The sequence below is a fragment of the Myotis yumanensis genome, unplaced genomic scaffold, assembly GCF_028538775.1.
Source record: "Myotis yumanensis isolate MYYU_CA2020_CCGP unplaced genomic scaffold, mMyoYum1.0.hap1 SCAF_6, whole genome shotgun sequence".
In the NCBI taxonomy this organism is placed as follows: domain Eukaryota; kingdom Metazoa; phylum Chordata; class Mammalia; order Chiroptera; family Vespertilionidae; genus Myotis; species Myotis yumanensis.
In genome coordinates, this window is record NW_027223757.1 from 25843024 (window position 1) to 25865332 (window position 22309).

The window sequence follows — 22309 nt, forward strand, 5'->3', positions numbered from 1 at the left end:
GTGTTACAAATTGATGTGACTCTTTGATTTTTTTCCTCAGGCTATAAAATTGGTATTAAAAATTTATTGAGGCCTGATGTGAGAGACTTCTGGGAGAAATTAGGAAGCTTCGTGGCCCCTAAAGAAGAAGGGGGTCACGTGGACCTCTTTGTACCACTGGGAGCATCCGGTCAGTTTTGAAAGGTCGTGGTCATGCTTACTTTATGATGATATTTGTGACATACCCTCAGTTCAAATGATTCTGTCACACTTACTCTTTATTTCTTTTTTGCTTTATACATCATATACTTGGGGACTTAGGGGAAATGGGCATTGGGGTTAGTAGTCAGAGTAACCTGTTCCTGTAGAAATAAAGCCACTAGTGACAAGAGCCAGCCAGGAACATTATTTCTATTTCTTCTGGAAAACACAGTAAAATCAGCCTGCACAACACAGAGGAAAGGGCCTGACCAGCACGGGAATCTGAGAAAGCTTTCCCTGCTGTGTCTGAACCTGGGATGTGTGAGCCTGGACTTGGTGACAAGGACCTGGACTGGAAGCCCACTCAGCCCAATTCAGCTGTGTGGCCTTAGGCAGGTTTGTGAACCTCCATTTCCTCCTATGAGTGTTAGGGTAGTAGCACCTTACCTTATAGGACTTGTGAATACCCAAATAACAAAAACTTCAATTACACAAACACATGATAATATAAATACCTAATATTAGAACACTAGAAACAGTGAAGTACTTTGTGAAGGTGAGCATGGTTGCTGATATAAGTTTAAGTGCGTACCTATCTAGTATCAAAGTTGATTTCAGTACTTGAAGGGAAATTTTGAAACATTAAATCAAATTCACTTTTGGGTTATTTGTTAAATAAAAGCTCTGCATTCAGGGGCATTGGGTTTGTTTGTTTGTTTGTTTGTTTACTAAGCAGAACAGGGGAGAGGGAGTGTGAAATTAAATTTTCTCATACTGTTTCTTATTACCCATTCTTTAGAGAATTGTGTGTTTTTAAAGTTCTTAATTTTCAAGTTTCACTGTCAAGCTTCAACCAGGGGAAAGGATAAAAACCAAAAGAGATGAAGGGGTTTAAAACAAAATGAAATACAAGTTATTGTACAAATTTTTTTTACAGTTATTACAATTATATAATCTCAACTATGCATAGAAAAATCTATGCAGAAATATAGCAAAATATCAACAGAATCTATACATTTTCTTTTATCTTATTTGCCTCTATTTTCTGTAATAAACTAGTATTACCTTCTTTTATAATGAGAACAAAGCCAATTTTCTCATGGGAGTAGAAGGAGAAAAAAAGGATGCGGGAAAGTATAATATTGAAAGGCAGACAACAAAGGCAAAAGAGGAAAAGAACAATAGTTATGTGACATAAAAACTGTTTCAAGTGAAATTTAATGGCACTCAAACAGTAGATTTTCCACCACTATTCTGGGCCCTAAAGCCATCCCTAAACTTCTTGTCAAATGTAATTTCCACTTGGATGAACCCTTAAGACCAGTGGTTCTCAACCTTGGCTGCACATTAGAATCACCTGGGAATCCTTTATAAACCCTGATTTCTGGGTCTCATCCTCCGGAAATTCTGTTTCTTTGGTATGGGGTAGGGCCACAACATTAGTAACAAAGAAACAGAATTTCCAGAGGATGAGGCCCAGAAATCAGGATTTAAAAAAGATCCCCAGGTGATTCTAATGTGCAGCCAAGGTTGAGAACCACTGCTTAAGACCCTGGTTCAGTCAGAAGACCCTGGCTTCTCAGCCCAAAAACCTCTTTCCCACCACCTCAGGCAACACTCTTGAGCTTGTCATCCCTGGTGCTGTGTCACCTGTGATATCTTGGATTTCAAGCATATGTCTCTCTGAGTCCCACTTCCAAATCATGCACCAAGTATTCCCACTCTTTATCGATTTTTGCCTGAAGACCTCCAATCCATACTCCCACATTTTCAGTCTCCATCACTATGCTTCTGTGCTTGGTTTCTTCCTTGTTAAACTTGGATTTAATGGTTTATTATTACAGTACTCTCTTGCAAAGATTCTGAACCTCTTTGTCTTTTTCCTGGTGAAATCCCCACCATTTGGCTAAATCCCAGTGCTGGTTAAAACACAGCCATCTGCAAAATCTATGCCTGCCTGCACGGAGACAACTGAAGACTGTTGGAAAAAGGAACACACCTGTTTGTATAGATCTAACGTTATTTAATGGCATAAATATCAAATGGGATTGCTGCACTGATAAGCAGTCCTACCACATTTCCTGGTATATTCATTCTTCTACTCTTTGAGATGACTATTTATTACATCTCTTCTCCTCCCTAGTCAAGCTTTCCAACAACGCTCTCTCAGCTGTTGACCTCACCTTTGACTTCCCTAAGAAAGCGCCCTAATTTCCCTCCCAACACCAAATACACCACCCACTTCCCTCTTACCTTCATTCTCTGTCTTCCCTTCTGTTGACGACGGAAGAAGCACCCCTGTTCATATCAAAGTTTGACTACTCCACTTAGACTCTGTATCCCACCGCCTTTCACCTTCTGACTTCACTTCCATGCTTCAATCTTCTTGTGTAGCCTCAATCCTCTGTCTTTATTGGATCATTCATATTAAATCAGGAACACCTGTAGTAGCTCTGTCCTAAAAAAAAAAAGGAAGGAGAGATCATAAACTTTTCCTCACTACATTTTGAATCGACTATACCAGTGGTTCTCAAACTTTAGTGTGTTTTTTAACCATTTAAAGGTTTTGTTAAAATACACATTGCTGGGCCCCACCCTAGTGTGTCTGATTCAGTAAGTCTGGGAATGGGGCCTGAGAATTTTCACTTCTGACACGTTCCCAGGTGCTGCTGCTGCTGATCCAAGGGCCACACTTTGAGAACCATTGTTCTATGCTGACTGCCTCTACCTTCCTCACCTGTCATTCGCTCATCAAGCTCCTACAAGTCGTCTGTCTCTACTGAAATTGCTTTCGAAAGAAAATAAACAACTTCCACATGCCCAAATCCAGTGGTCCCTTCTCCATCCTCACTTTGCTTTGACTTCTCAGCAGCACTTGATGCAGATGGACACTCCTGAAACTCTCCTTCTTCTCTTGATTTCCCTAATACCACGCTCTCCTTGTCCCCCCGCCTCAGCCGCAGCTTCTTCTCATTCTCCTCGGTTGGCCTCTCCTCTTCAGCAAGACCTTTAAATGTGCCCAGGGCTAGATCTGGGCTCTCCTTTTCCATGACTACACCTGTTTCCTAGGCAGTCTCATCTATTCCTAAGACTCTAAATTCAGTATATATGCTGGACACTCCCAAATTTATGCTTCCAGCTCTGATATCTCTGAGCTGCAGACTCATATCTAGCTCCCACTTGACATCTTCATAGTGTGCATTTCTGCTAGCTTCTAAAGTTAACACAAACTCCTGGTTGCCTCTTCAGCACCAGACCTCCTCCTTCCCAGGATTCCTCAGTTAAGATGTTGTCACTCTCCCAGTTACTTCATAAGCCAAACACCTAAAATTCATCTTTTGGGAGCATTGTTAAAATTTTAAAACAGCTTTATTAAGGTGTAATTGACATACAATATTTAAATGTACAATTAGATAAATTTTGACATGTGTAATATACCCTGTAAAACCATAAAGCAATAAAGATAATGAGCATACTTCAATCTACACAGGTCACTGAAGGAGTCAAATTAATGCCATGCTAAACTTTGACCATTGTATCCATTCTGTGTTTAACAGGTTTAAATCTGCCCCTTTACAATGAGACTTCTCCCTGGTGTCACGCTATTTTAGAAAATACATGCAGACTTTCTGTCTGTGGCCTGAGTATTCCAGATTGAAAATAAGCCCCAGGTCAGACCTCATGCCCTCTTTTCCACCCTGTTGTGCAGTCCTCGTAAATGAAGTGTTTGGACTTCAGCTCTCAGGGGTGAACTGTGACGTGCTGATAAACTATTCCACGAGGGATCTGAATTGAGAACAAGAACTGCTATGGCTTTTCCTGGCCAGCTCATTAGTGCTCTTCAGTAACACTTAACTGTTCCCTGGCAAAACCTGTGAGTAAACTAATGAAAGTGTTTCTGTGCAGAGGCAGGAATAGAGGTTCTTTCCCAGCTGTCTCAGCTAACCGGCACGCTCTTCACTGCCCCCGCTGGGATTGCCACTGGCTCTTACCAACACAGTAAGTGTATCAGGGGCTGACCATGGTGCCCACGCACTAACTCGGGGGTCACCAAAGATGAAGCACCGCTGAAGGATACTGGTTCTGGCTGACGCCAACAACCGTCTTGCATTCCTTCTCTGAAACTGTCGTTTCCCAGCACTCAGTCATTTGCTTAGAAGGGGATTATTTTTTGCAAACATTTGCTTCAAGCCATCATTTGTAAAACTCAGTTGAAAACATCGTCTTTAACAGTTAAACAAACATGTTTAGTTGCTGATCTAGAGAAATAATAAGTACAAAGAATAGTTTTTTAGTAAATATAATTAATATGGTTTCATTTGGAGAAATGAACAAAGAGATGATTAAGAAGAGGCTTGCTCAGGTTCCATTGGTGTAACATTATCTGAGAGGAAAAACAGTCAATGATATTATACACACAAAAATGTGTGTGTAATATCCCTTTAGATATGAAAGCTGAAGATATTGGATCAAAACATAACATTGGCTGACCAACAGGAGAACCAAATTGCTTTGTTTGCTCATCATTCTCCCCTTTAAAACTCCCAGCCTCTTATCAAGGAAGGTTTGGGGTGATGCAGAAACTATATATAAAGCATTTGTTCTCTGGTCTCAAATGCCAGGGGCCTTTGAAGACGGGAAAGCTGCCATGATTGGGGAACTTGTACGGGAAATGATGTAACAGAGAGCACACTGACTTAATAGAGTTTTGTAACAGAAGTCACTTGTTAGCTGTAGTTTATATTATGATAACATATTTGGCCCCGTGGAGAGAGGAATCCCCCTAGCAGAGCAGAGCAGGGTGCAGACACTGTCGTTTACAGAACAAGTTTTCTTCTTTTCTGCTCCTCTGTCTCCTTTTCCTCCTGTTCATCCTCTTTCCCCTACTCTTCCTATTCCCGTGTAGAAGAATTGTTATATAGATTTTTCAAATGTTTAGCAATAAACATAATGGGAGGAGAGTCAAACAAGTCTATTCAGGAAAGAAAATCAAATTTAACATGGCACTGTGTCTTTCAGTAACTGGTTTTCAAGGAGAGAAACTTGCGTAAGCACCCACTAGAGTCGTGTAGAGATAAATAGAGAGATAGCAGCTTGTAAGAAAGATACAGGGTTGGCTATGACACAGAGGACTTTGGATGGCATGATGGAGAAGCCAGGCAGAGTGGATTTCCCTGTATCTTCATTCTGAGGATATAAATATAAAACAGTATATTCTTATTCAGATGCCTACTTCACTTCTCGATGCACAAATCCAGCAGCTATTTAATTTTTAATGTCAAACATAATGACAACCTTATCTATCAAAGAATAGATAGGCATTTGCTATTATTCATTGTAGTCTTTTTGAGTTTCTAATTTTATCTCTGAAAGCAGACTATCTTAGTTTTGTAATAAGCTTGATATAAATACAGTTATAAACAAGAAGTAGAATTATTTCACCCAAGCTTATGTCTGCAATAATAAAAGGAGAAAATAATGTCAGTTCTTAGTGACTGGCTGGGACAACAGCAGGAAAGGGCGCCCCCCTCCATCTACTTCAGCGAATCAAAGCTGCAGATGTGGTCCAGCCTCATGGACTTCCTGGATGACACCTTGATATCAGTGCGGAAACAGTTCAGACCTCTCTTCAAGGAGTTGCAGAAGAACGCCAGTGGCAGGATAATAGGTGAGAGCTCTTGCTTCTCCTGTTGCAGATGTTTAGTTGACTCCTAAACATCTTCAATACTACTTTATTCTGTTTGTTTTTCATATCTTCCTTCAAATATAACAAATATACACTAAGAATAAATATTAAATATTATTTACTAAGTATCAAATAGTATTAAATAAACATTAAGTATTATTTAACAAACATTAAATATTCTTTAATAAACATTAATAAACATTAAACCTTACTTAATAAATATTAAATATAAAGATGAATAGTTATAGTCATCTTCAAAACGCTGAAGCTAGTTCCTGGTTTCAGATTTTACCATCTTATTAATCCTGGGTCAGTCAATTATTTACTTAGACAAAATTCGCTATTTGCTCAGCCATCCAACTCTGTCCTTTTCTCATTGCAATTTGCTCTCAAAGCTAAGCAACTCTTAAACCATAGCACCCATTACTTAAATTGTTCTGCAATTGTGTTCTATTTATTTTTTACTTAAAATATGTAACTGGGTGATGGATCCCATGGCCTTCTGTGGAACCTGTTGGGCATTATTGAAGCTCTCATTTATGTCCCATATCCATGATCAAATTATCACAATAGAGGCTTTTGGAAACAATGTCCCATGTCAACTGGATCTTCACCTAAATCAGCGGTTCTCAACCTGTGGGTCGTGACCCCTTTGGCGGTCGAATGACCCTTTCACAGGGGTCACCTAAGACCATCCTGCATATCAGATATTTACATTACGATTCATAACAGTAGCAACATTACAGTTATGAAGTAGCAACAAAAATAATTTTATGGTAGGGTCACAACATGAGGAACTGTATTTAAAGGCCAGAAGGTTGAGAACCACTGACCTAAATCAATACATTCTTTAAATAACTTAAAAAAAAATTTTCTTACTGATTTCAGAGAGGAAGGGAGAGGGAGAGAGAGAGAGAGAAACATCAATGATGAGAATCATGTATCGGCTGCTTCCTGCACACCCCCTACGAGGGGATCGAGCCCACAACCTGGGCATGTGCCCTGACCGGGAATTGAACCGTGATCTCCTGGTTCATAGGTCGATGCTCAACCACTGAGAAACACCGGCTGGGCAAAATCATTCCATTGTCAAAAGTACTTTGTTATCATATGGGTAAATGAATTTTCCCTCCATCTTTACCTATTCGGCTTTCCCTAACTCTTCCCTTCTAACTAAATAAAACACCCTATAAATCAAGTCTTTAGATATCTATATCCTTATTTTCTTCCTTCCCTTCCCTAGCACTCCTTCTTATTTAACATCTATTTATACAGTTACTGTCTATGCAAGAGCAGGAAACACAAATAAGTATGCAGATATTTTCTGTCAATATATAACATATTGTCAGTATATATCTTTACATAAATGCCTTTAAAACAGGGATTTGTCTTCTTGGTTTTAACTCTACCACATTTAGTAGATGTTCAACCAGTATTTTCAAATAGTTATTAGATAATAAATAGGGAGAAATTATTTTTCCTGGTATTTCCTTGATATAAAAACTATACATAAAAGTAGAAAGATGATCTCTTTAAAGATAGAAGAAGTATTTCTTGATGATACATATAAGCATAAGAAGTAGAAGAGAAGATAATTCTTTTCATATAAATTCAAGTTGTCTAAAACATTTTTAAATGTAAAAGGTATCTGTGTATGTATGTTAGTATATTATTTTCTGTGTGCTTGAAATCTTTATGTATTTGAGTGCAAAGATAAAGGGGAGTGTGAAGGAATCTTTGGTGGGATTGTGATTCTACAATTTAAACTTATTCCTGGCTGGTGTAGCTCAGTGGTTGAGTGTTGACTTATGAATCAGGAGGACACAGTTCAATTTCAGGTCAGGGCACATGCCTGGGTTGCAGGCTTGTTCCCCAGTGGGGCGCCCTTGGAAGGCAGGCAATCAATGATTCTCTCTCACATTGATGTTTCTATCTCTCTCTTCCTCTTCCTTTCTCTCTGAAATCAATAAAAAATTTTTTTAAACTTAAAAGTTTCATTTTCATGTGTTCTTTCCTTACTGTTCAATTTATAGATTATATTCAAGATCAGCTTTGTCAGGGTGGGTACTTTTTATGGGCTGCACATTTAGTTGCTATTACTTGTTTTATATTTTATCATGGAAGATAATCCTCATGGTATAATAGAATTTTTAATTTTTATTCTTTGCATTTTTATCCACTAAAAAGCAACTGTGAGGACTGAGCTGTGTTCTTCTTGATCACATCTCTTACATAAATTAATTACAGTGCATATGGCTTTATATTTGCAGGACAGTTTATGTCTGACACCATGAGTGTGACTAACATTCTGAATAACCAAGAAATTGCACAAGCTCTGGCGGATGGATTGGCAGCACTTTCAAAAGAAAATCCTGTAAGTATTTTTTTTTTAAAGAAAGCACCTACAAAAACCCTAACCCTTAAATAAATTTGTAGTTTGTGTTTATTTATTGTTTAATTTGTATATCCATCCAGGGGCGCAATTCCTTAGAGAAATTACATCCGTTTGTAAAAACAGCTACTGAGAGATTCTGGGCCCAAGATCTATTAGGTACACAAAATAGGCAAATAGTAAAATCTAGGTTATTTAAAAGTTGACTCCGTGGTGCACTGTTGTCTGTCTTGTGATTAATTTCAGTCAGAAGTGACTTATTTAAACACATGAGTGGCTTTATATTTCACATAAACATTATTCAATAGCTAAAACAATTAAGCGTATGGAAGGGTAAAAAGGCTAGATGAGAAGAAGGAAAGCGAACACAAAAGAACAGATCTTCCGAGCAACTGGAAAGTGCAGTCAGCAGCCTGGCTGGGGAAGTGGAGAACAGGATGGGGACCAGGGATGACATTAACACACCGGATGCTCCTTCAATATATAACATATTGTCAGGTCTTTAGTTTTCAAAGGAGAGATTCTCAAATCCTTCTCTTCCACTGAGGTAATTCAACTTTGTGGGTAGACTTAACGTTGTCTTTGCATATGTTTTCCTTATCTCTCATGTGTGTTTTGGTTTCACCTTGGCTTCCTGGGTAGCCACCAGGTGTCCCCAGGGTTAGCTGTCCAGTGTGGAGTTGGAGAGGTTGCAGGTGGCCATGATTTGCCTCTGCATTCTCAGCTGCCAACACTAGCCAACCCAGGGGCAGCCCAGTGCTGAAGGCCCTGGTGAGCTTTGCCGATAAAATGATCAGGGAAATTCACAGGGATAACCCCGAGGCTTTGAGAGATCCTGCACTGTCTCCCAAAATATCAACGATTTATTAAATGAGTTTGGTGTAGGTTCAGTGGACTTACTGCCACCTCATTATTTAAAAGTAACCTGGCATGATATAATTTCGATGGTGCTCAAACTATAGCCTGAGAGGGAACCAAATTTGAGTGTTTTTCCCAGTAATTCAGCTGCTGTAGCCTCTCTCAAGCCTTCTTTCTCCTCTCCTGAAAGACAAGATCCCTCCTGTCCCCTTCCTCATCTGGCCAAAAGGCCGATAGGGGCCACTTTGGTTCTGACGATATTGAGACCCATACCATGAGGCCTTGGCAACCGAATTGAATGGTGACAATCGGTTGAGAACCAACAGTATACATGGTAATTGGAATATGTGATGAAGTCAGAAGTCCCATTTACTGACTCTACGTGAACAGTCATTACTTTGTTTTCTGGACTTATACATTAAAAAAACTGAAAACTCTACCAGAAAAAAATCTGTCCTCTTTTCTACTGCACTTTTGTTGACCTATATTTCCAATGATTGCTTTAAATATGAACTTTGGGGGTTGGGGGTGTGGATTTTTCAGGACAAACCTCTGGAATTTTTGTCATATTTTCTGTTGAAGAAATGTAGTGAAAAGAGCAAAGATTTGGAAGAAAATGTTATTCTGACAAAATCTGACCCAAAGGAAACATTCAATTTATACATGAAGGTAAAGTTACTGCTGCATTTTTATGCCATTGCTTCGCTGTAGAGTTAGACACATGTGCTTGAGACAATAATGATAATTATTGTCTTCCAACTGGTCATTTCCTCTAAGAACTTTATTTTCTTGAAAAGGTATTTGTAGGATCATGAGTGACATTAAACTGCAGCCGTGGGCAAACTACGGCCCGTTTGAAATAAATAAAACTAAAAAAAAAAAAAAAAGACCGTACCCTTTTATGTAATGATGTTTACTTTGAATTTATATTAGTTCACACGAACACTCACTCCATCCATGCTTTTGTTCCGGCCCTCCGGTCCAGTTTAAGAACCCATTGTGGCCCTTGAGTCAAAAAGTTTGCCCACCCCTGCATTAAAGCCACTTATAAGCATCAGCTGCACCACATTGACTAGATCAGTGGTCGGCAAACTGCGGCTCGAGAGCCACATGTGGTTCTTTGGCCCCTTGAATGTGGCTCTTCCACAAAATACCACGTGCGGGCGTGCATGTACAGTGCGATTGAAACTTTGTGGCCCATGCGCAGAAGTCGGTATTTTGTGGAAGAGCCACACTCAAGGGGCCCAAGAGCCCGAGCCACAATTTGCCGGCCACTGGACTAGAATATAATCTGGGTCATGGAGGAAAAGTCGGACATTTGCATTTTGCCTCTTTTTCAGTTGAGTCCCGAGATAACATAAAGTTTTTTGTTTTTTGTTTTGTTTTGTTTTTCATTTGCAGCCCAGGACAGTTTGTGTGTGTGTGTGTGAGAAACTAAGAATTATTCTTCTTTTCTTAGTTGAGATTCAATTTCATAACAGAAAAGTGGGTTTGAAGTTAGTACTTCAGGCAAAAAGTAATCATTCTGCCAGTACTGTATTCAGAACCCATACTTTCTTAAGTGAAATAATCAGGATTCAGAAAACACGGAAAATTGCATTATCAGAGAGCTGATTTCTATAAAAATGTCATTTTAGAACCATTTTATGCCCGTAGAAAATCATCTACCTGTCTTGCATGATCACAGGCTTGGGTACCAGCCCCAACACAACCCCCCCATGGAGCCTGGTAATGGGTGTAGACTTCTGGCATCTTAATAAAAGTCAGGTACCCTGTGTGCCTTTGACTGACAGGAGCAGAGCTGAGGCAGAGGCCTACCTGGACCATGTGGGACCCGCTGCCTGTGAGGAGCTTCTGAGCAGCAGTCTCACTCCCCCAGCTCCCGGGGAAAAGGGAGCTGCCCGGAATTTACTTTCTCAAGCATAATGCAGTGCAAAGCAAGCTAAAGGGTTTTTTATTCTTCACATAACATTTGCTTTAAGAGAGGCATCGATTTTGTCCGGTGCTGGTTCACTGACTCAGAACACCGTAGTTAGGGCTGAAGGCAGGGCCACAGAGCCTCCTGTGGGCACAGCACCAACTCCGTGTAATCAAGTCTACATTGAATCCTCAGGAAAGAAATGTTCTGGAAGATAATCCTCAGGACACAAAACCAAGTCTTGGCAAAAATGATCCAAATGTTGAGGTGCTGGTTCAGCTGGTAAGCCAATTATTACGTAATGAAAATTTTCCACTTGTTTTTCTCCTGAGGCCCCCCCCCCCCCCCCCCCCCCCGCCCGCCCGGCAAAAAAAACCCCAAACAAACCCTACAACAACAACACCCAACCACTTTCGCCTTTATTTTGGTTAGTTCTTTTTTTTTTCTTGAAAGTTTCAAGAACAAAGTAAAAATATTTAAAGGGAGGAAAAACTCCCAAATGTAATTGGGGGAATCCAGTCAGTAGCTTTTTCTTTTCTTTTATTTGTTTGTTAGTGAGAGATACACATTGATTGGTTGCCTCCCACACAGGTCCCAGCTCTGGGGATCGAGCCTGCAACTGAGGTATGAGCCCTTAACCGGAATCGAACCTGGGACCCTTCAGTCCCAGGGCCAATGCTCTATCCATTGAGCCAAACCAGTTAGGGCAGTAGCTTTTTCTTTTGAATATTTCCTGGTCTGAAATGAAGTTGAGTTGAGGAGATGGAGGTATCACATCTTGGGAGCAAAAGCCACCTCTGCTACTCCATGCTTTTCTAACTAACATGACACGAGGACGGCAGTTGAAGGAACGGTGCAGGCACAAAGTTTTACAGTCTACCCGATCCACCAATTCACGGTCTGACTTCAAACGCTGAGTAGAACCAGTATAGCGTTTAGGGCTCCGTCTCTCAGGCCAGAACGGTAGGGCTCAGTACAGCAGAGCCTTGGTCCGTCCTGCCCCAGTACACAGCTGTGCGTGCTGTTTTGCTTTTCTTCAACACATATCCACATTTATCATCATATTTCATTCTCGAGATCCTCTAACATAGATATTAGTAACCACATTTTTGTAGATGAGGAACTAAAGTTAGAAGACTTAAATGACTCCTCTAAGGTTAAATAATTGGCAGACATTTGCCAACAATATCCAAGGACAGGGGAAGAGAATAGACCTCATTTTGGTACATGAGCATAAAGCTGCTGAATATTCTATTAAGATCCGCCCCTAAATACCCAGCCTTTAAAACTTCCCAAAACAAAGGTCCCTGCGCATGCTCTCCCTCTTAGGATCACACCCACGTCCCCCTTTGCCCCCCAATCTTCTTTCCCCACAGGCACGCATCTCCTAAACTCTCAGGGACCCCTGAGGCTTGCAACCAGGACAGCAAAGGGAAGCAGCATTTCATCCTGGGAAACCCCCCCGAGCCTGTCCCCAAGGCCCCTTTCCCTCTGACTTCTTTGTGGCCAAAGCAGCCCAGCTGAGGCACCTTTCTCCGGCCCTTTCTGGTTTCACTGTCCCCAGCTTTAACAAACGTCCTCTAAAATTAAAAAACAACAACAGCTGGCAGGAAGACACTTGAATCCCATGGCCCTGACCTCAGCCCCGAGGCTGTTTTTCAGCGGACAACACCTGGGTGGGTACACCTACTGCAGTGCAGACCAGCTCTCACTGGCTGGGTGTCAGAGAGTATGATTGGGAAATAAATACCTGACAACAGTCTTAAGACAACAAAAAGTTTGACAACTGAAACCTTAAGTCAAAATCATTATAAATGTTGGATGGCCCCAATGAATAAAAAATATGCAAATACACATAAAAATATAATATGGACTGCAAGCCAATCCTCAAGTTGGAAGCAGTTGTATTTTTAAAACTCATTAGATATATCTAAATAGGCATTATATACAGACCATGTGTTTGAAAGATAAAATTAACATAGAACTGTGTGTTTATAGTATTACAAACAGAGCGTTTTCTAATTTTTCTCTTAAGTTACTTTTCCATTTTAATTTTAGTTCATAAACTTCTGGTTGACTTGTTTTGAGTGAACATCGTGTGACACTAGGCTTTACTCCCGTCATTTTATTTGGGGCTTGGGGTATACTAAGGGCTGGAGGGGAAAGAGGAAATTGTGTTCTAAGAGTATTAATAGTTCTAGGCTCAAATACAAGCCCACTAAATTTTTAAGATTTAAATATTATAATTGTTTTCTTTTGTAAAGGCGCTGCTCATTTTACAACTTTTGAAAAGTACAGATAAAAGGAAAAGAATTACCTATTCCCAGGAATGAAAACTAATTTCTCCAAATATAAACATAGCACACATAATAATAGGGTGTGGAGTTTCTTTTCACCAGTGTATGACTTTTCCCTCTGCATTAAGAAAAGAAAACAAGAATTTGAAATACAGGAAACAGGACATTTGGCAACCTAGCTACCCAGGGAAGATGGGTCCATAGTTCCCAAGTTAGGTGCTTTTCCCTAAATACTGAAAGAAGAGCATGAGTTTCCATATTTCATAACATGCCCATGGGAAGCAAATTACTTGATAATGAGAGGGCTAGCTCATTTCAGTTCTCCTGTCTGCAGGATAATCAATAAAACACTACTGGGGGAAAGCACACACAAATAAGAGTGGGAAACCCAAAGGCCTCCTCACCAAGCATGGAGGCAGGACACTGTCTTCTCATCACTGTACAGCCAGCAGCTAGCACAGGACACAGCATGTAATTCAAAGGACAGAATGAGAAAAGTAAAGTCTCTGCCCTCTCAGGATCCAAGAGTAAAGTCCCATCTCTACCACAGCATCACACTGGCCCGGTGGGAGGGGCTATTTGGCGATCCTAGGGACAAGCGATGTTCAGCGAGGTCCTCCATAGTCCCCTATAAAGATTCCCTTCAATGCTGCAAGTCACAGACCAGCCAGGGCCATTTCAGAGTGACTGCCCGACTGCTAGTACTTCCATTGCTCTGTCTCCCTCCACTTTCAGGCTTTTGGGGGGCTGTAAGCCTGGAAAGAATCACTATGCTTTCTGAGTTCTTAATGCTTTTCTACAGGAGAGAAAGCTCCAGATGGACTGGGCCGCAAAGCGAACTAGAGTTGCTGGGGAACTCTTACAGAGTGAGAGAAAATACGTGCAGATGCTGGAAACTGTGAGAGATGTTTATGTTGCACCACTAAGAGCAGCGCTGTCCTCAAACAGAGCAATTCTGAGTGCTGCAAACCTCCAGATCATTTTCTCTGATATCCTGCAGGTTTTAAGTCTCAACAGGTAATTCCTGAATACGTATTTTCTGAAATACTCACTGTGCAGTGGGAGGAACCCACACTTACCTGACCGAGGCTCAGGCAGTCTCTGCCTCTCCAGGGGACCCTGATTATTGCACAGAAGAGAGAGAATTTTTGCCACTGGGCTGCAACCAGTAGTGATGATTCTCAGGGGCTGATCTCTGCCCCAGTTCAAACCCCTGGTACTAGGAGTGGAGGTCAGTGCCAGGCGGTTTTGTATTCAACATATTGCTCATGCAAAAGACAAGACAGTATGTTTAGTTGAGCAATGAGAAAGAAACCGAAGGATTTGAAGGGACTAAGTTACTAGGATATTTTGCTTGGAGAACCCATGGTCAGCTTAATAACAGTAGATGTTTTGAGAATGTCATAGGACACAGAGGAAGTGATCATTTGATCTGTGGTAAAGACAAACTAAGCTTGTGGTTCTCTGCCAGTAACCTTCCAGAAGAAGCATGTCAAACTCAAAGGCTAACACGGGCCAAATAAACAAGGTTTAAGTCTATGTGGGTCGAAAAAAAACAAAAGCTTCAATTTCCATAGAAATGTAGGTTTATTTCGATAGAGACATGCTGAATACAAAGGGCTGAAATAAATGAGTAACTGTTAACATAAAATAATAGAACATTTTAATAAAAATTAATATTTTTTCTTAAACATTAACTTACCAGAACTGAATAACTGCACAAATTAATAAGCATAATGCAAATAAGCCTATTTTTCTTGTTCTCCAAAAGCAAAGTATTTCCTGTTGCGCACACCAAACAAGTCAGTCCAAGACTAATGACTTGGCAATCGGCTGCTAAAATATTTGCTGCTAGTATTAGTGGGGAGAAATGGTGTGCCTGTGCGTAAGGCACATAAGGGAAATGAATGCAACATGATTATAGTAATCAGTCATTAGCAAACGTTGTCGTTTGTTATTAATAATTACGTATAACAGGATATTGTAAAAATTAAGCTAGGAAATTTTTATTAAACCATTTCTTACATACTGTTATATTGGCTGGGCCGCGAGTTTGACATGCTTGTTCCAGATGACTGGGAACAAGTTCCTTACCTTCCCTGGGCACAACTCCTACAAAATAAAGAGGTTGAATGAGGCCTTTTCTGTTTTCAAGGCCTGTGATGGCTGAATGAAGGACAACCTTAGATCCACGGGGAAATGGCCTGAGGGAAGATTATGGCCATTTAAAATGAATTGAGCACTCTGCTCTGGGGACTGTAAGAAACCTTCCTTGTCTGCCTGGCCGTGTGGGAATGGGAGAGTCTGGGGCAACCTATGGAGGCCAGCGTGGGGTTCAGCCTCAAGGGATTAAGGTGAGGAGGTGGGATTCCCCCACAGTCAGCCTAGTTCCTCCCTTCCCAGCTCCTCCTGTCCTGTCGAATCTGTACAGCTCTGTATTAACACAAAAGTATGCAACAAAAGCCCAACCATAAAATGACTAGGCTGAAGCAAGCAGCAAACTGATTCATTTGTTAAGTTTATAGGTTATCACTGGCCAATATTTCATGGCCATGCTTTTCCCGTCTTGCAGGCAGTTTCTAGATAACCTGAGAGACAGACTACAGGAATGGGGCCCAGCTCACTGTGTGGGAGAAATATTCTTAAAGTTTGGAAGCCAGCTGAACACATATACCAATTTCTTCAACAATTACCCTGTTGTTCTGAAAACCATTGAGAAGGTAAATGATTGAGTTACCATCCAGGCATTTATGAGACCTGAACTTGAAAGGAAGTGCTGTGTGCAATCCAAAGAACTAAGACTAATAGGGCTTGGCTTCCAGACCCACGCCTCCAGTTTACTGTGTACGCTGAGGACGGGGACCCAACATTTAATTTTGTGTCACGAGTGGCTAGCACAGTGCTTGACAAAGCAGGGCCCAGAAACTGGTTGTTGGACTGAACTAATCCTCATGCAAATTGCCAGACTTCCATTAGCTGCAGATACCCTGTGGGTCACTTACAGGGAAATATTTTTTTTATTTTTTATTTTTCGCTTAAAGTATTACAAAGGGTATTACATAAGTGTCCTTTTTTCCCCCCCACCCTTGACAAACCCCTACCCTCCCTTACCCCCCAGTGTCTTATGTCCATTAGTTATGCTTATATGCATGCATACAAGTCCTTCGGTTGATCTCTTACTCCCCTCCCTCCTGCCCCCCAACTCTCTCTGGCCTTCTACAGGGAAATATTTAACTGTTAGATACAGTGGAGCCCATGAGCTCCAATCCCACTCTGCCCCCACGGACCTGTGTGACCTTGACAAAGGTGGCTGTCTTCTAAAGAAAAGAAATTAATTGTCCATGTTTCTTGGGGTAAGGCTACTCAATTTGTGAAATTTCACTATGCATAAAGAATTTCTTTGTTGTACATTTCTCAGAAAGTCCATTGTGACTTGTGCCATCTGTAGTTGAGCAGGAATATTCGCTTCCCTCTGCATCCCTTGCTGTTCTGGTTGGGATCTCTTCTAATGGCAATAAGAGCCCTTTCTTCCCTCCTCAATTTGTATCAGAAGTGCAGCCGAAGAGCTACCTTGCAACTTGGGGCACACTTCTGCCAGTGGCTGTTTCGGCTGTGCCCCCTGGCTGCACTGAGCCCCCCGGGGCCATTTCCTGACTTTGGGCACCTCCCTTTATGGTACACCTTCACCCTGCCCAGAGAGTTTAACACTGCTAGACATACTAATTATGTATTGGATGAAAATTGCACGAATAAGGCAATTTCATAGAACTGACCATGAGGACAAGAATTGGAGTAAAGTGTCACATATTATCAGAAACAGATTGGTGCCAAATTTTTTATAGTTGTGGATAATAATGATATCTGGTTCACTAAAATAGGGTGTGCATTTAAGTACTCAATAACTGTTAGCTATTACTCTTATTGAAATCAGTCAGTATTTATTTGATTTCTAGGAATTAGCATTACTGGCATCTTTTAGGCATGTCCCCACTGAGAAAAATGAGTACTTCCTGGGCACTTTACTGGTGATGAATGAATACACTTTAAAGCAGATGTTAAATACAATGGAACACCTTTATAATGATTAGCAGCAGGTATTATAGGTGAATACCATCAATTGTCTTTTACTACAAGGAAATAACATTTACTGTGCAACAGGCATGTTGTGGACAGGATTTATTTTTCCTTCACAAGTGTTAGGTATGATATCCATGAGGAAACTGAGGCTCAGGGAGTTAGGTAACTTAACAAGTTCACAAAGAATGAGGTAGAATTAGATTAGAATTCTAATTCTAATCCAGGCCTCCCTGGTTGCAAAGTCTGTTTTCATTTGTCAACACTGATTAAGTTCAACGAATAGGGTTATCTCTATGGTATGAATAAATCACTATACTTGGTACATTATATTAGTAAGTACTAATAGTACTTTGACTAGAAGTAGATGTTGCCCTCTTGCTTTGAGAGCTTCAGAGATCATGTCTGCCCGGTGTAACAGAATGCTTTACAACTGTCGCACAGAGCTAAGTTTTGACAATATTATGCTCACCTTTAGTGCAGAGAGATGGTACCAGCATTCCGAGCTTTCCTGAAGAGGCATGATAAAACCATTGTCACCAAAATGCTGAGGTAAGTTCTGAGGGAGAGCACAGCTGAGGCACCCCGAAGGCAGGGCCTTCTTTGACCTTCGGAAAGAGACCTGGCTCCTTTCTCTATGCCCCACACAGCCTGCCGGAGCTGCTCCTGTACCCGTCCCGAAGATTTGATGAGTATGTTCATCTTCTCTATGCTCTGAGGCTTCATACTCCTGCAGAACATGCTGACCGTGGGGACTTGACCACTGCAATTGACCAAATGAAAACATATAAAGGTTATATAGATCAGGTTGGTTGCTGATAAGAGTCTGTGTCCTTTAAAAACGCCATAATGCTTTTTTGGTAGTCTCACTCAAATTCTTCAGCCTTTGAATGTGAAATTGTTGTGTTCAGAGACTTGGAGCACTACAGGCATCTATTTTAAGCCAAACAACATGAGACAGAATGTTTTCAGATAACTATACAAGTACAAGAAAAGCTTTATTAATATGAAAGTGTGAAGAATGGGGTATTTGGATTGATTTTTCTAGAGGACTAAAAGAAAAAAAGTAAAATCCTTTTTTGCTGAAAGAACTTAATGTGTGAGATTTCCTGAACTAAGTCAGCATCTGAGTGTGGTACTATCGTTCTGAACAATTTTTGTGATGAGCACTCTGCACAGGTCCAGGCTGAGTGTAAACTGATGACATATTCTGCCCAGAAGATGCTTTTTGAATTCAGTCTTGTCATTTGCCTCTTTGTTTTAAAACACTGGGTCTATGAAATTAGATTCTTATTATAATGTATGGAAATAGTAAGCCCTGTATCAAGTGCCATTTATGTTTACACATTTCACAATTTTATTTCCCTTAAAATCACTTTGTTTTCTAGATGAAGCAAAACATCAATATGAAAGATCAGCTGTCAGACATACAGAGAATCATCTGGGGGTGCCCTGTACGTATTCTGATGTACTTGCTACATCTCATGCTCATGGATAAAACCTCATATCATTGGCAAAAGGAGACATTCAGATATCCAATCAGCTAATCTCTGTTGAATGCCTGCTGTGTGCCTGGTGCTGCCAAGCCCTCACATTTCACATCCTTCTATCTGCAAGGATGCTAAGTGGGCTTGACCCCATCCCTTAGCTCCTTTCTTGGTACTACTGTGATCATGACCCCCTCTGAGGAAAGGGCCATGTATTCTATTGCTTCATATTTCTCTATGCAGAGTACCTGCTTAGGATCTTGCACACTGAGGATACCTGAAAAATCTTAGAAGCCCTCTGTTGGCTGTTACCTATAGAATATCACCTGGTCCCATTCTACCTTTTCTTTTACTGCCCTGCCTACCACTTTATGAGCCAACCATACAGATCTACTCATGATTCTCCAGTAATGTTAGCCTCTCCTCACACAGTTGTGCTTTGCCCATACTCTTTCTTGAAAATAACCTTCTTTCCTACCCTGCTGGATAAACTCCTATTCATCCTTTACAAATCCAGTTCAATCATCATCTTCCTGTAGTTGCTCCCACCATCTCCTGCTGGGAATTGCCCCTTTCTGGGTCTCGTGCAGGACCTTGAACATCTGTCACATTTTATTACAATCCTTCATTCACCAGACTGGGAACTCTATCAGGTGTGAGCTACGTTTTACTTGTCTTCTAGTGCTTGGCATATAACAGGAGCTCGATACATGAATTATATTGAATTAAATTATTAATTGATTGGAGACGTTATTTTTATTTGGTCAAATTGGGGAAGCAAGATGGAGTTATTTTGTTGTAACTTAGATCTGCATATTTTGGTAGGGAAAATGAAGTGGAGTTGATTGAAATACAAAAAGTTCAAAATCTTGGAACTCACAGAGCCCATGGAACTTCATCTCTAGATGACTGTTCACACCAAGTGACCATCTCCATGGCTACCGTACATCAGGGCAAAGGCCTGACTTCTTAATTTGTAACAATTCATTCCCTTCCTTTTCTTGATAGTTTACTTCTTATTCACCCCACTTCCACTTTATTTTTGATGCTAAGAAAATGTTTATAAATAAAACAATTTCAGTAGCTTAAGAAATTAGACAACACCCTAAAATAAAGTTTTCATTGTTAATTCTGTGGTCTTTATCTAAAGAATGCCTATTTTATTAAAAAAATCATTGGCTTTTTTATAATTGAACTGAGTTCTACTCAACACTTGCATATTCTGGGATACAAAATGGTTCTGCAGTAGTGGGGCCTTTTATTTTCTAAAAATGTATGTATGTTTTTTTATTTCATAGATTCTATCAGAAGTAAACAGATATCTGATTAGAGTCCAAGATGTAACCCAACTTCACTGCTGTGATGAGGAAATAAGTTTCTATTTAAGGTAAACATCTAACTATCTTGCAGCTGTCACTGTGTCTTACTCACACCCTGTATCCTGTACAATGTCTGACATAGTATAAGTTTACGATAATCTGTGTGTTGAACTGAAAAGTTACCCCCCCCCCCCCCCCCCCCGAGATGCTTTATCACCTTACGTGAATTCCAGGCAGCTACTGGGCAAATGGGAGAAAATAAATAGTTTCTGCCAGGACCATGAACTACACAGAAACAGAAATTCTAAAGTTAGTCACTTCCCTACTGAGAGATGATCCAAGTGTTGTGGGATAGCACACGTATGATCTGCTCAACTATAAGAAAGAGAACAGCAGTTTATCCTCATATTTACTGTGGTCAGTATTTAAAAGGTCTCACCATAACATCACTATGATATTGCGGTCTCACCATATCTAGTTTGCACACTGCTCAGAGTAATGTAAGAACAAAAGATGGGAGGGTGTCAATTTCCATAAACTAGCATCCAATTTTCTCCTGTGGAACAAAGATGGGCAATTTCTGTAAAGGGTCAGCTAGTAAACATGTAAGTCTTGCTGGCCAAATAATCTCTGTGGCAACTACCTAACTTAGTCATTGAAGCACAAAGGCAGTTATATAACCAATATAACACATAACAAACACCATCTTTATAAACAATATAATACATAAATGAGTGTGGCTGGGTTCCAATAGAACTTCATTTACAAAAACAAGTGGTGGGGGTGCCTGGCTGGCGTGGCTCAGTGGTTGAGCCTCAACCTACGAACAAGGAAGTCATAGTTCAATTCCTGGTCAGGGCACATGCCTGGATTTTTGGCTCAATCCCCAGTAGGGAGCATGCAGGAGGCAGCCTATCAATGATTCTTTCTCATCATTGGTGTTTCTGTCTCTCTCTCCCTCTCCCTTCCTCTCTGAAATAAATAAAAAAAATATATTTTAAACACACACACACACACACACACACACACACACACACACACACACGTGGTGGGGCCAGTCTCAAACAAGTGGTGGGGCAAGAATATGGATGGAGTTCTTTTGCCTATTTGAAGTGGTCTTTCACTGCATATCACCCATCACACATACTTGAAATGCACCCTTTCTTGCTTCCTTTCTTTTATACTTAGTTCTATTTGATCTATTATTGTCAATTATCTAGATCAACTTGATCTAGAACATTATTTCTTGTAAGGTATCAGTGTATGTGCAGCAACCCACTCCTTCCAGCTAGAGTCATAACCAGAAATGGGAAGGAAATATATGAGAGTTGGCTCTAGGGATTGGATGACTATGTCTACCTATTCATGCAACTAACACGACCTGAACTCCTAACACTTGTCCAATAGCTGAACCTAAGGTATAGTACTCTTTAGAAACGTTGAGCTCCCTGATCCAGTCCTCTGCCCAGATTACAGAATGGTTGTAACTGGTAAGTGCCTCACTACTCAGTATGGCCTGCTTACCAACATACCCAGGGCACTTTAGAAATAGTCTCAGGCTACTCTAGCTCTATTAAATCAGAATTTGCATTTTAACAAAATCTTTAAGTAATTCAAATGCACATTAAAATTTGTCCTATGTACAAGTCAGAGACATTTGTCACATGAAGTAGACTCTAAATATGAAATTTAGCAGCTTCTATGGAGAACAATCTGGAAGTCTTTGATTAAAATGAATACACCCTTTCAGCAATCAGTCCTACCCTTGGCAATCCTATGATAGAATAGCACATATAAGAAATTTGTTTCTATGTAAGGATCAGTTTATTCCAACATTGCTCAAAGTGGCAATAAAGAACAAGTGAAAGGAGAGGAAGGGAGGAGACCCAAACCTGTCAACAAAGCAAATGTCCATCAAAAAGGGATGAGTTGAATAAATAATGGTCTATCTACACCAGTGGTTCTCAGCCTTCCTAATGCCGCGACCCTTTAATACAGTTCCTCATGTTGTGGTGACCCCCAACCATAAAATTATTTTCGTTGCTACATCATAACTGTAATTTTGCTACTGTTAATGAATTGTAATGTAAATATCTGA

The 22309-nt window shown here is 40.5% G+C and overlaps 1 protein-coding gene across 6 annotated transcripts in view; it reads left to right on the plus strand.

Moving 5' to 3' along the window:
• ECT2L (epithelial cell transforming 2 like) overlaps positions 1-22309 on the plus strand; it is a 63217-nt gene that overhangs the window by 32147 nt on the left and 8761 nt on the right. For 4 of the 6 annotated variants that reach the window (XM_070417776.1, XM_070417778.1, XM_070417780.1 and 1 more), the window contains 12 exons: positions 41-169; positions 4087-4179; positions 5666-5848; positions 8137-8240; positions 9660-9785; positions 11230-11316; positions 14134-14348; positions 15904-16051; positions 17884-17957; positions 18056-18212; positions 18794-18859; positions 20191-20279. In XM_070417776.1, the coding sequence (XP_070273877.1) occupies positions 41-169; positions 4087-4179; positions 5666-5848; positions 8137-8240; positions 9660-9785; positions 11230-11316; positions 14134-14348; positions 15904-16051; positions 17884-17957; positions 18056-18212; positions 18794-18859; positions 20191-20279 (1471 nt within the window). The remainder of the gene's footprint in view (positions 1-40; positions 170-4086; positions 4180-5665; positions 5849-8136; positions 8241-9659; positions 9786-11229; positions 11317-14133; positions 14349-15903; positions 16052-17883; positions 17958-18055; positions 18213-18793; positions 18860-20190; positions 20280-22309) is intronic. The other 2 variants (XM_070417777.1, XM_070417779.1) reach the window with 2 other exon arrangements.